Genomic DNA, 12,779 nt, shown 5'->3' with positions numbered 1-12,779 from the left:
ATAAATTAAGAATAAAATACAAAGTTAAGAGTGAAAGCTTGAATACGAGAGAGTACTTCTTCCGTTTCACTGTACTTGTTTCATTTGACATTTTACGGAATTCAATGTGTTGTTTTGATTATTTACATACTTTATTAAACTATGCACATCTAAAAATTATAAAAATTTAACATTATGAAAGTATAAGATTAAACAATTCAAATAAGAACTTAGTTGACTATATTGTTTTTACACATTAGCCGCAAGATATAAAATAAAATTGAATGATGATTAATATTAATAATCGTAATATAACAAATATTTTAAAATGGGTCAAAATATTAAAAAAAAAAAAATAGAATTGGTCAACTAGATGTCGGCAACAACTTTTAGGAAATAAAACTTTAAAGTTAAACAACTCCCCTAAGACCATATGCATATGTGATTGGATGAATAACTCGCAGTTCACTCCTGAATCCTGATCAGTCAAAACTTCACTCAATCTTTGCACAACTTTTCATTTCCCCAAAAAATTAAAAATTCCCAACATTAAAATAATTTTATCTTTAAATTTTGATACTCTATTTCCTTTATCTCAGAAAACCCATCACTTTTTCCTGTTTTTAACTCTTCCTCTTCTTGTTCAATTTGCAAATTGCAGTAACTTCACAAAACCATCTCCAAAAACAGATCAATTTGAGCACTAAATTGCTTGTTCTTACTAGAACAACTACTATAATCAACTAAGTGAAGAAGCAGCACATAAAGTTTCAATCTTTACTCCAAAATGGCTTTTTTCATGGGATTATTTCTGGGGATTGTTGTTGGTCTCTTAATTATTACTGCCTTTGTTCGTTGTGAAAATGCTAGATCCAAATCTCGTTCTCAACTTGTATATTTCTTTCCTTTGATTTTTCAACACTTTTTTCCATTGATTTTTAGAGGGTGATTTTATTTTTTTTGTGGGTTATTTTATTTTTGTGTGGGTTGTTATAATTTTTTTTCTGGTTTTTTTGCAGGCAACAATAGTTGCAGCGTTTGCAAGAATGACAGTGGAAGATTCTAGAAAGTTGCTTCCTCCACCTTATTATCCGTCTTGGGTTGTTTTCTCTCATAGGCAAAAGGTCCTTTTTTTTTCTCTTTATTTCTTTCTATTTTAAAGGAAAGTAATGAATTTTGTAAAAAATGTAAATGCTTTTTTTCTAAGTTTTTTTGATGGTATGATGATTTTCAGTTGGATTGGCTTAATTCCCATCTGTGTAAAATTTGGCCTTATGTGGATCAGGTATTTATAATATTTTATGTGATTTTTTTTATAAATTGAAAAAAATGGTTGCAATGTGATTTTATTTTATTTTGTCATATAGTTTTGGGTATGGATTGTCTTATTATTATTAGGCAGCGTCAGAGCTAATCAGGGAATCAGTGGAGCCCATCCTAGAGCAATACAGACCAATTATATTGTCATCCTTGAAATTTTCCAAGTTCACTCTTGGAACTGTTGCCCCCCAATTTACAGGTACTTGTAATGTTATTTTTGTTCATGGGTTATATTTGTTTTTTGAGCTCAGCTGTTTACATGAACTGGGTCAGTCTTATTGATAGTCATATATAGGAAATGAGTTGAATCCATTAGGTTATACTTCTATATGTTATATTAGTGTATGATTTATATGTAGGTACAAAGGTTGTATACAATGAAACACAATGTAAATATTTACTACCAATAAACAAACAATTAGTTCTCCTTCACACCTTTGATAGTAGAAATAGGACCTTAGGAAAGACTTGATCAAGAACAAGGGGATGCTTAGGAGAGCCTTTAGTGAATATATTTAACTTTGGGGTAGACAAAAAAATACAAATGTTTTCGTGTGTTGGTGGCCTAGTTCCCTCAAGTTACTTGACAGGTGAACATATATTCAATGCTAACATCACACACATTGGCGGATATTTAATGAATTTAAAGGATTAAGTTTTGTAATGTGACATTTGATGGTCATGGCATCACCTTGCCCGTCTGTAGAGGCTTAGCCATGATTTATGTGAGGAGGGGCCAATTTTTTTCTTAAACAATAATAACAACACAAATTGTTGTGAAGACTGTCTTTTAAAGAGACGGTCTCAATTGGGTGGCCCATTAGATTTTTAAAAAATATAAAAACAGAAAATGTAGTGTAATTGCACGCTTACGCGGTAGGCTTTTAAGATACCTTAAGTAGACATTTAGGATACGTAAAGTAGGGGTTCACAGTATGTCAAGTAGGTGTAAAAAACACGCTGCAATTGTTAAGTGTTATGTGCTGTTGGTGTTTAGGTTATTTGCTGTAAGGGTTTAAGGTTATGTGCTGTAGGTATTTATGTTATTTTCTATAAGTGTTTTTGTAATGTGCTGTAGGTATTTTTGTTTTGTGTTGTAGGTGTTTAGGTTATTCGTTGTATGTATTTATGTTATGTGCTATAGGATTTGGTGTTATGTACTGTGGGTGTTTAGGTTATTTAGTGTAGGAGTTTATGTTATGTGTTGTTGGTGTTTACAAAATACATATTAAAAATTGTAGTAAATGTTTTGTGAAATGCGTACGCGTAGTAGGTGTTCTAATAAATTGGGCTGGGCTTTGAGAGTCGTCTCTCAAGAGACCTACTGTAACAACAATGCCAAAGCTTTAGTCTCAAAAGATTGAGGTTGGTTCCATGAAAAAGTTCATCCACATGGATCCTTCTCCATTCATTCCAATTTTCTATCATCTCAATTTGTAAGTCTAGATTCTTCATATCCTTTTCTACTCCTGTCTTCGATCTTCCTCGCCCTCTTTTTATGTTGTCGAAGCTCAAACTTTTTTATATTCCTTATCTGTTTGCTAATACCTTGTCTTACACATGCCCAAACCATCTTAAACGATTCTCTTTCATCTTTTCTTCAATATTTGTAACTAGAAAACTCTTTATTATATATTAGTTTCAAATTCTATCCTTCAAGCCTCAAGGTATGCCCAGTTATCCAATATCCTGCAAAGAATCGCATTTTCGCTATTCCCATCTTTCACCTATGATTGTTTCTAAATTCTAACATTTTAATCCATATAGTAGCATCGGTCCAACGGTCTTTCATAAAACTTTCCCTTTTAACTTTAAGAGCACACCTCGATTACATAATATTTCAGTAGCCGTTCTCCATTTTTTCCACCCACACTTTATTCTTTGGGTTACATCTTGTTGGATGTCCCTACTACTCAGAAATATAGACCCAAGGTAAGCATCCACTTGAAACAATTTCTTTCTCTTCTAACTTTCTAGTTTCTTTCGTTAACTCGTATGTGCTAGAGTTACACTCCATGTACTTTGTCTTGCTCCGACTTGATTTGAAACCTCGTGAATCCAACTCTTGTCCTCATCGTTTTAAGTTAGCATTCACCACTTTATGGTCTCTTCCACTAAGACAATGTCTTCAGCAAACAACATGCACCAAGATACATCTCCTTATTCATCGAGTTATCTCATCTAAGATGGTTGTGAATAGAAAAGGGCTTAGGGTTGTGCCTTGAGGTAGGTCAATTGTGATTGGAAAATTCACTGTTGCCCCTCCATATGTCCTAACATTCGTCTTTGCTTCTCAATACATATTTTGCACTATACTAATGTATTTCTTGGGAGTGTCTTTTTTGTCATTGTCCACCAAAGTACTTTTCTTGGTATCTTGTCGTACGCCTCTTCCAATTTAATAAAAACCTGTGCAAGTCTTTATTTCTAGTCCTATAGTACTCCATCATTTATCTCATTAGATGAATTGCTTGTAATGTAGATCTCCCAGCCTTAAATCCAAATTGGTTATTTGATATGGAGGTATATCTCCTCATACGTATCTCTATCACTCTTTTTTAGGAAACATAGTGTGACTCATGCGTTCTATTCCTTGATAGTTAAAGCAATCTTAGACATCTCTTTTGTTCTAGTATATCGGCACTAGAGTACTTTCTCTTTAATCATTGGACATCTTAGTCTACTAAATCTTGTTGAATATATCAGTTTGCCAAGTCATTCCAATCATCCTTGGATATCTTCATACCTCAATAGGTCATCTGGCTCAACCGCTTTCTTTAGCTTAATTTTCGTCAAAGCCCCATCAATCAGTGATTTTTGTATTAATTCTCTATTTTTATCTAAGGGAGTGATTGTTGTTCCCTTATAATAAATCCTTGTTCTCCATTAAATAGCTCATCAAAATATTCACTCCATTGATACTTGGTGTTTTTGTCCTGACTAGAATTTTCATATCTTAATCCTTAATACGCTTTACCTATGCCATTAGTTTTTGCTTGCCTCCTCTTTGCACATAAAGTCATACAATAACTGGATAAGTTGATAACATAGTCTTGAGTCAATAAAAGAAATAAAAACGAAAACAAAGGCAAAGGTAAAGAAAGAAAACAATGGTTTGAAATGTTTTGTAACACACTTAAAAAAACACTTAAAAAATCTAAATTAGAATCATACGTTGACTAGTGAAGATGTCGACACTTTAAGGTTATTTTTGCTCTTTCGTTTCTCACTCCATATTTTTTCTTTAGGAGAAGAAATTAGGTATATTTTTTCTTTTCATGCAATAAACAGCTAAGTCGCTTCATACTTAGGTGGCTTCAGGCATACTATTTTAGAACACGGTTTCACTAACTCTAAAAACTTGCGAAACAAGACGACAATATTTCAAAATCCCATTCTTAACTTAAGACCCTTAGTTTTCCTTACCTCCATGCTTAAACCCTATACGCCCTTGCTTATTTGACCCCACACTCAGGCCATGTGGCACATCATTCTGGAGTATCCTATTATAAGTAACCTACCTTTGCTCATTTGACACCACACGAGAAATTTGGCGCGTCACTTCTGGACGACGACCTAGCAACCTTTGCATAATTTTCACTACACTCAAAGTTAAGAAGTGCAATGCATTTCTGAGTAGGAGACGCCCCCACGAGAATTAATTTTTGATTCATCTTGATGGAATTTCACTAAATATTTCATATTTACATCATCAAAAAAAATTTTAGATGAGGTAGCTGAAATTACCAAAATTTTGAGGTATTTGATCAATTTTTATATGTTGATATAAAGACCAATGTATAGTTTGACTTATAAACTAGAGTTAAAATAATTTGTGGGCTTGATACACTATATAATCTCACTTTCGGTATTTTTTTAGGGTGGACCGTGGTTGACCTTTGCCTTGATGTATTTCTGCCTATGATCATTATGCCTTTGCATTTGAGTGGGATAAGGCTTCTTGACATTTGGTGGACCTAGATAGGAGAGATTGTTATTGTGCTATACGCAATACATGGTCTTAATGATCGATAAAAGTAACTACCTTAACGTGGAGGTTGGATAACAGTGTGAGAATAAGTGGCATGCTGGCAGAAGTGGTAGAAATGTAAAGCGTATTATATATGGGAGTTGAAAATCAAGACGATATTATACTTCACGACTTACATATGGGAGTTGAAAATCAAGTCTAAACAAAGGAGTATGAGTGGTTAGTTTGTCATAACCAGCTTCATAAAACATAGTCATATCCCATGAATATGAAACATAAAGCAATCCTTTTGGGAATGCCTACTAGATTATCTAATTGATCACACACCTATCCTAATTTTTTGGGATAATTTTTTGGGATTAAGGCTTTGGTATTATTGCTATATTGCATAGTTTTAGTTGAGAATACTCGAGATAAGTGAAATATAAAAACTTAGGAAGAAAACAAAAGGTACATGAACAATGGTTTTGGTGTAGAGTTTACTTAAATTTAGTTTCAATAGAAGTAAAAATGGGTATAATGTAGTTTGGCACAAACTTTTGTTTAGCTATGTTTGTCGGCACTCACATGTGATATAAAGGACCCTATTCTAAAATAGAACTATAGAAATTTTATTTTTACAAGAGAAAAAATGTGATGAAAAATACATTATTGACATTGAGAGGCAGAGAAGATAAATTTGTGCCCTGTAAATGAACAATGATGAATCTTATATAATGTGATCAAGGATCTTAGTGCAAAAGTACGATTTCGGTATCGGTAGTGTAACGATAACCGTTATGAAAGGGATTTCTTAGGGTGATTGTTAAGGTATCTTGAGAGAGGGAAAATGAAGATATAGGGAGTGAAGGCAAAGAGGTTTCATTGGTAGTACGCTTTGTGCATGAGAACTTTTGAGATTTTTGGTGTTAATTTCTATATTGATGAAAAGTGATCATCATCTAACAACATAAAGTGGTGGGCAAACAGAGAAAGATATAAGAATTACAAGGGGCTTATATGGTATTTTTTAGGGTGGCTAGTGAGGGAAAGAAGAAATACATGGGGAGAAAGAAAAGAGGTTATATTTCATGTACCATCATTACATAAGAGCTTTCTGCATGAGGAATTTTTATAACTATTTTGTGGTTATTTCTATATTGATAGAACTCAAAAAGTAATCAATTTGGATTTTTTAGGGTGACTAGGTGAGGGTTCTCAAAAGGGGAATATGAGAGGGAAGTATGTAATGTTGGTGAACAAAGGGGAATTGCTACTTATAAACACCAAGGAAGGTGGGTTGGATGGATATAATTGAACATATGAAGTTTTGTAGAGAAAATAAGTATTCGTGTAAAACTTAAACTGCCAAAAAATGATCATCCCTTTAGTTAAACATATTGATGCGAAATTCTACATTAGGAGGGAAGCTTGGAATAACTTACTAGTGGTTATATTAGAGATTTTGGGTTGATAGATGTTGCCAATAGGAAGAATTTTCATTATATAGAGTACAAAGCAAGAGTAGGAGTATTGTAACGTAGTGTATTGTATATTGTGGACAGTGATGTGAGAGCTTTTGTCCCACTTGGAGTAGGATGAATACATGACAAGAATCCAAGTAATGTAATTCATTGTTTTAAACTTCTAAGCATATCAAGTTGTGTGGGGAAAGGATAGTATAACCCCTACACATGGGCATAAAAAAATTCTTGAAAGGGTTATTGCACGTTCAAATTGTGCGATTATGGGAACAAAAATGTAAACAATCAACCTTTGCTTCAAATTGTATCCTATAGGATATATCCAGTGACAATGATCAAGTTTTTGTCAAGAATAAATATAGAGAAACATATGAATCGCAAAGAGTAATTTTCAATGATGCTACAATATAATGAAGGTAGTGGAATATACTTCTCTCTATTATACTTAGATGATATGAGCTAGAATATTAGTTATATTATGAGACTGATAAACCTATAGTTAGAGAATGGAAATATTTACACCATTGATGTAACTTGTGCACCTACTATACAACATGGAGAGTTCAGTTGAAACTCATTTGTGCACTTACTAAATGCTATTACTTGCTAACATGACGTGCAATGGTTGCTAGCTAAAGTGAATATGTGACGTAACTTGTAAGTAGTCACATCAACTACCTTTTGAAATTACGCCTTCTCGTTGGAGTAGGAGAAGGTTATTTGACATTGAGGACCTAGATATGAGACGCTAATGGACTTATCTCATCCAATAAAATATTTGGCTTATGGACAAGACTAGAAGACTAGATCTTCTTATACAGTTACACGCAATGATTACTTACTAGCTTGTAGGTGTCTTTTTGACTTGTTCTAGTGTTCCTTTAGTTTCTATTTTGGTGAAGGAATCCGTCTATCTTGAATGGGAAAGAATAAAGAATAATGGATCTTTGGTTGTAAGTTAGAGGGGCTAAGACTATATTCCAAATTCCAAACAAAAAACTCCTAACCTCTAGTTTAAAAATTATACTCTTAAGTCTTAACCACTAAGCCATCATTTTATTTTAAATGTTAGAAAGCATTTCATTTTATGTATGTATTTTTTTGTTTTGTACAATGACTTGAATATTGTTGAGGATTACTTGTTTGGCTTCCATGAAGATTCACTTAGGCTCTAGAGGATTAGAATCATGGTCTCTCATGACGGGACTTGAATATTGCTATAACCTATACAAAACATACGAGAGATGTAACAAGTAGACTGAGTCTAGGTGTTCACACTTTGCACTGCCATAATTTTGTGTTGACTAACCTTGTTTACTAGGGCTAAATGGTTTGAATCCCTTTAAATTTGAAGCAAATTGTGTTTTACAAAGTATTTTTATCAAATCTTTATGAGTACATACCTAAACAAAAAAATTCATACTGATTCTTTTGTCACCTCTATTTTGCCTTTTACGCATCCTCTTCTCATTCTTGTCCATCTAGTCCTAACTCTAAGCCACTTTACTTCACTTATTTCCTAAAATCTGCCTCTTTTTCTAACATCTTTGTCTTGCCTTTGCTATCTCCACCATCAACCTTGAGTGAGAATAGATTCTTATTATTTTTTCTTTTCCACTCCTTTTCCCTTATGAATCAGCTCGCCTCATGCTAGAGTGCCACCCTATCACCTCTAAAATATGTCTTCACACCTTTTTGTTTTTCATAAAAGTGAAAGAACAAGGGGCACATGAGGGAACATTATTTCATGTGCGATGAGAGGGTCTTTTGAATACGCTAATATAATTGGATGCTCTTTTAATATTAATTCTTTTTTAAAAGCATTTTCTAACATCTTATCCTAAACTTATTTGCAGGTTATGAGGGACAATCAACCTCTCATAACTTGGCATTAAGCTCCTTAACTCTCTTTAAACAGTGAAGGAAGTTAGTGACCTTTATGCACTTCCTATAATCCTATGTCTCACTCATAAGAACACACAAAATAGAAAATTCTTGTTTTAATGGCATGATATCTACCTAAGTTGACATTTTTCACATCACCTATTCAATGAAGGAATATGTGAACAATAAGAGCTGTGCATTATTTGTTTAATTTTAATGCCCTAAAACATGTTATCGGTCTGTTAACAACAAGGTTATATAGATATTGACGCTTGGTTGCTTTGGTATTTTAGGGGTTTCAATTCTTGATGATGAAGGCGAAGGTGTTACTATGGAGTTAGAAATGAACTGGGATGGTAATCCTAGCATTATTCTTGATATAAAGACTAGGCTTGGTGTATCACTGCCTGTGCAGGTAAAGCAATTTGTTTAGTTTTGGAATCCTCTGCTCGATATTGACGATGCTTTTTGAGGACCGCAACTTGAACTTTTCAATCCACCACCCTACATGTGCTGATCTGTATACTTTCTCTAAAAAGGGAAAAAATGGTTCTGAAGAAGTTAATTTATAGAAGTGGAGGATATAGACGTCATGTAAATGATAAGATCTTTTGCCATCCTTGTGTTGTTTGTTTTCATGAGCTGATTCTAAGGAACTACTAGTTTTGGCTATAATGCAAGCATTGAAACTTATTATTTGGAAATTCATTCATTGAGTTTTATCGATGTAGGTAAAGGACATTGGATTCACTGGTGTTTTCAGGCTGATATTTAAGCCTTTAGTTGAGGAATTGCCATGTTTTGGAGCTGTCACATTCTCATTGAGAAAAAAGGTAAAGTGCTAAAAGTTTTCTTGCTTTTGCGATAATTAGTGGATGCACAACTCGTAGCTATGTCATATATGAGCTTCCGAGTCCGAGTAACATAGCCTGCAATTACTCAATTTGAGTATTGCTGAGTCATGAACTTTTATGCGCAACTTTTTTGAAGCTCAACTGCATTGATACGTACCATTTGATAACATTGATTGGACCTTACATCATTAAGTGATTTTACTCTTTTTCCAGATCCCTTTACCTGGTAGATGTGATTTAACTGATTTTATTGTTTTTAGTAAAATTCAACTTTAGTCGTACTATTTGTAGTGATCTCTCCTTGAAACAAACCCATGCCAACTATTGATTACTCTCCAATCCCTTGAGTTTGACCATTCTCTTTTGCCGATCCCAATATGAGTGCTTTCTCACATGTTGGGGGAAAATGCAAAGGGACTTTGGGAGTAACTCATGATAAACCCAACTATTAGAACACCGTTCCCAAAATGATCTTGCCTTGGGCTTGAATATAATCAGTAAAGCATTTCCGCTACTATCCGCTCTCTCATCTTTGTTAATGTTGCACCTCCATTCATACAACTGTATGTATTTTTCTCCACTCTTTAATTCAATCTTCTCTGGGTAATCACCATAACAAACTGTATTCTTGATGGAGAAAGGGGAGAGAGGGAGATCTAGATTCAGAGACTGCTGCCAGAGACCTGTCTTGAGGTCCGGGAAAGGAGGGAGGTCTTGTATATGTGCGAGTTGGTTTGGGATTCTGGAGTACTGAAAGGCAGAATGAGGGCACGCTCAATCCGACAAAGTTAATGAAGTGGGAGTGCGTTTGCCACAACTAGTGTCACATGATTCCCTAATCTCCTTGCGAATTCTATTCCAAAACAAAAAGTGAATTATGATCGGTTTTGGGCTATTGGGAAAATTTGAGTAAATTGCGAATTCAAAAAGCGAATTAGCTAGCAAATTATGTTACACTGGCTACAACCAGGTCAAGGAAGGAGAATAAGAGTGGGAAATATTGTATATATAAAAAAAGATACTAATAAAAGTTGAGCAACTCAGCAAGCCAATGCAAATGCAATATGTCAGCTCTTTTACCGGTCCAAGTTCAAATGCAGATATGTTTTAGACAGGTAACTAATAGTTTATTAATAATGGCTGATGGGGATTATTTTTTTAAAAATATCCCATTGTTGAAAGCTTGGAAGATAATGTTTCCTAATTATCTTTTATGAAATATTTTTTGATGACTTTTCCATTCACTTTCCGTGCTATGCATGCCTGTACACGCTGCATGATTGTCTTATCTCTAAGAGCTGTAAGGTTTGTGGATAAGAACTGTCAAACCAGGCAAAGCTAGAAGGAAACGGAGCATATTAAGAGCTAAATGCCTGAATAACCAGTAGATGCTTAACAAGTACATATACGAGAATAAGACAAGGCTTCCAGATGGCATTTGAGAAGACTGATAATGTATTCTGGAAAAGAATATAGCGTAATGAAACTGTATTTTGAATTTTATATTATGTGAGAATTGAATAAGTAAAATAGACATTGTGAGCCTATATATACGTAGGGGAAAGATGGGAAAACAATTGAGAGGGTTTGTGACTGCAATTTGGGAGTTGGTACTTCGAAAAAGATTGTAGCGTGTACACACTTATGTATTCCTGTATATGCTTGTGTGTATCATTCGTTTCTCACTAGTATTTCTATGCTTCGTCGTTGCAGAAAAAGCTAGACTTGACACTTAAGGTTATTGGTGGAGACATGACTGCGATTCCGGGGTTGTCTGATGCTATTGAGGTTTGGTTCCTTTAACTTCTTTCTTTAGTTTTGACTAAACTCTGTTATATGAGTGATCCCACTGTGTCTGAAGTGGCATAGTTGTTTGCTTTTCCTTATGTTTCTTGTGTAGAGCACAATAAGAGATGCAATTGAAGATTCTATAATGTGGCCTGTCCGAAAAATAATTCCCATTCTACCTGGCGACTACAGGTACCTGAAAATGGAAGTTTTTAATTTTGTTAGATCAGTTGTATGAATGCTGGAACACCTTTTTATTTTGCAATTTTTTAATATCAGTGACCTAGAATTAAAGCCTGTCGGGATGCTAGAGGTAAAGCTTGTACAAGCTAAAGAACTGACAAACAAAGATCTGATCGGAAAATCAGATCCTTATGCTGTATTATATGTACGTCCAACGCGTGACAGAACAAAAAACAGTAAAACAATTGTAAGTTGCTTCCTAATTCTTACCATGTCTTTGAGTTTTTAAAACGTATATTTTGATCAACCGTTTTCTGTGCCGTTTTCAGAACAACCAGTTGAATCCAATTTGGAATGAACACTTTGAATTCATTGTAGAAGATAAATCTACTCAACACTTGGTGGTTAAAATATATGATGATGAAGGTCTTCAGGCCGCTGAACTTATAGGCTGTGCTCAGTTCCAGCTAAAAGATCTTGAGCCCGGTAAAGTGAAGGATGTGTGGCTCAAGCTAGTCAAAGATTTGGAGGTCCAGAGAGACGTAAAAAATAGGGGGCAGGTGAGAAACAAGTTTTGCTTCAAATTGAAAATATATCGTTGTTCATCGTTGCCCCTAACCAATTAGAAAGAACGTCTTTTTTTTACCAGTAACAAGGGTAAAGCTGCGTACATATGACTTTCAAACTACGCCTTGGTGGAAACCATTTAATGAGATTGGATTGTCATTAACTTGGAAGTATTTATTCGGCATATTCTTACCATTTACATTGTCTTTTTCTATGTGTAAATCCCATTAATGGAGGTTATTTTGTTTTCTATTGTAGGTACACTTGGAGCTTTTATACTGTCCATTCGGTGCAGGAAATGGTGTTTCGAATCCTTTTGCAGCATCTATGACGTCTTTGGAGAAGGTTCTTAAAAACGGAGATCATGAGATCCAAGATGCAGAAAATGGCCCAAGTCTTGTCCCCAAGAGGAAGGAGGTTATTGTCAGAGGGGTGCTGTCTGTAACGGTGATTTCTGCTGATGATTTGCCCGCAGCTGATATAATGGGCAAGTCCGACCCTTATGTTATTGTCACTATGAAAAAGTCTCAAATAAAAAACAAAACCAGGGTAAGTTTTGGATGGCCAAACATGCAAGTCCTTTCTACCGAAATCTTACCTGAACATATTAATGTTTACGCGTTCAGGTTGTGAACGAAAGCTTGAATCCAGTTTGGAACCAAACCTTTGACTTCCTTGTTGAAGATGGGCTTCACGACATGCTTATGTTGGAAGTATGGGATCATGACACATTCGGGAAGGTACTGATTT

General features: G+C 34.6%; 1 protein-coding gene across 1 annotated transcript in view; it reads left to right on the top strand.

Annotated features, from left to right (window-relative positions):
• Positions 1-311: 311 nt before the first annotated feature.
• The window catches only part of LOC130816013 (synaptotagmin-5-like), a 13,106-nt gene continuing 638 nt past the window's right edge, over positions 312-12,779 (top strand). The window contains exons 1-12 of the mRNA XM_057682581.1: positions 312-871; positions 999-1,103; positions 1,214-1,264; positions 1,378-1,498; positions 8,931-9,052; positions 9,369-9,470; positions 11,205-11,279; positions 11,392-11,471; positions 11,559-11,709; positions 11,792-12,022; positions 12,288-12,578; positions 12,656-12,769. Of these exons, the coding sequence (XP_057538564.1) occupies positions 767-871; positions 999-1,103; positions 1,214-1,264; positions 1,378-1,498; positions 8,931-9,052; positions 9,369-9,470; positions 11,205-11,279; positions 11,392-11,471; positions 11,559-11,709; positions 11,792-12,022; positions 12,288-12,578; positions 12,656-12,769 (1,548 nt within the window). The 5' untranslated portion in view covers positions 312-766. The remainder of the gene's footprint in view (positions 872-998; positions 1,104-1,213; positions 1,265-1,377; positions 1,499-8,930; positions 9,053-9,368; positions 9,471-11,204; positions 11,280-11,391; positions 11,472-11,558; positions 11,710-11,791; positions 12,023-12,287; positions 12,579-12,655; positions 12,770-12,779) is intronic.

The sequence above is a fragment of the Amaranthus tricolor genome, chromosome 6 (assembly GCF_026212465.1).
Source record: "Amaranthus tricolor cultivar Red isolate AtriRed21 chromosome 6, ASM2621246v1, whole genome shotgun sequence".
NCBI lineage: Eukaryota > Viridiplantae > Streptophyta > Magnoliopsida > Caryophyllales > Amaranthaceae > Amaranthus > Amaranthus tricolor.
The sequence above is the reverse complement of the archived record's forward strand: the minus strand, read 5'-3'. Positions and strand labels throughout refer to the sequence as shown.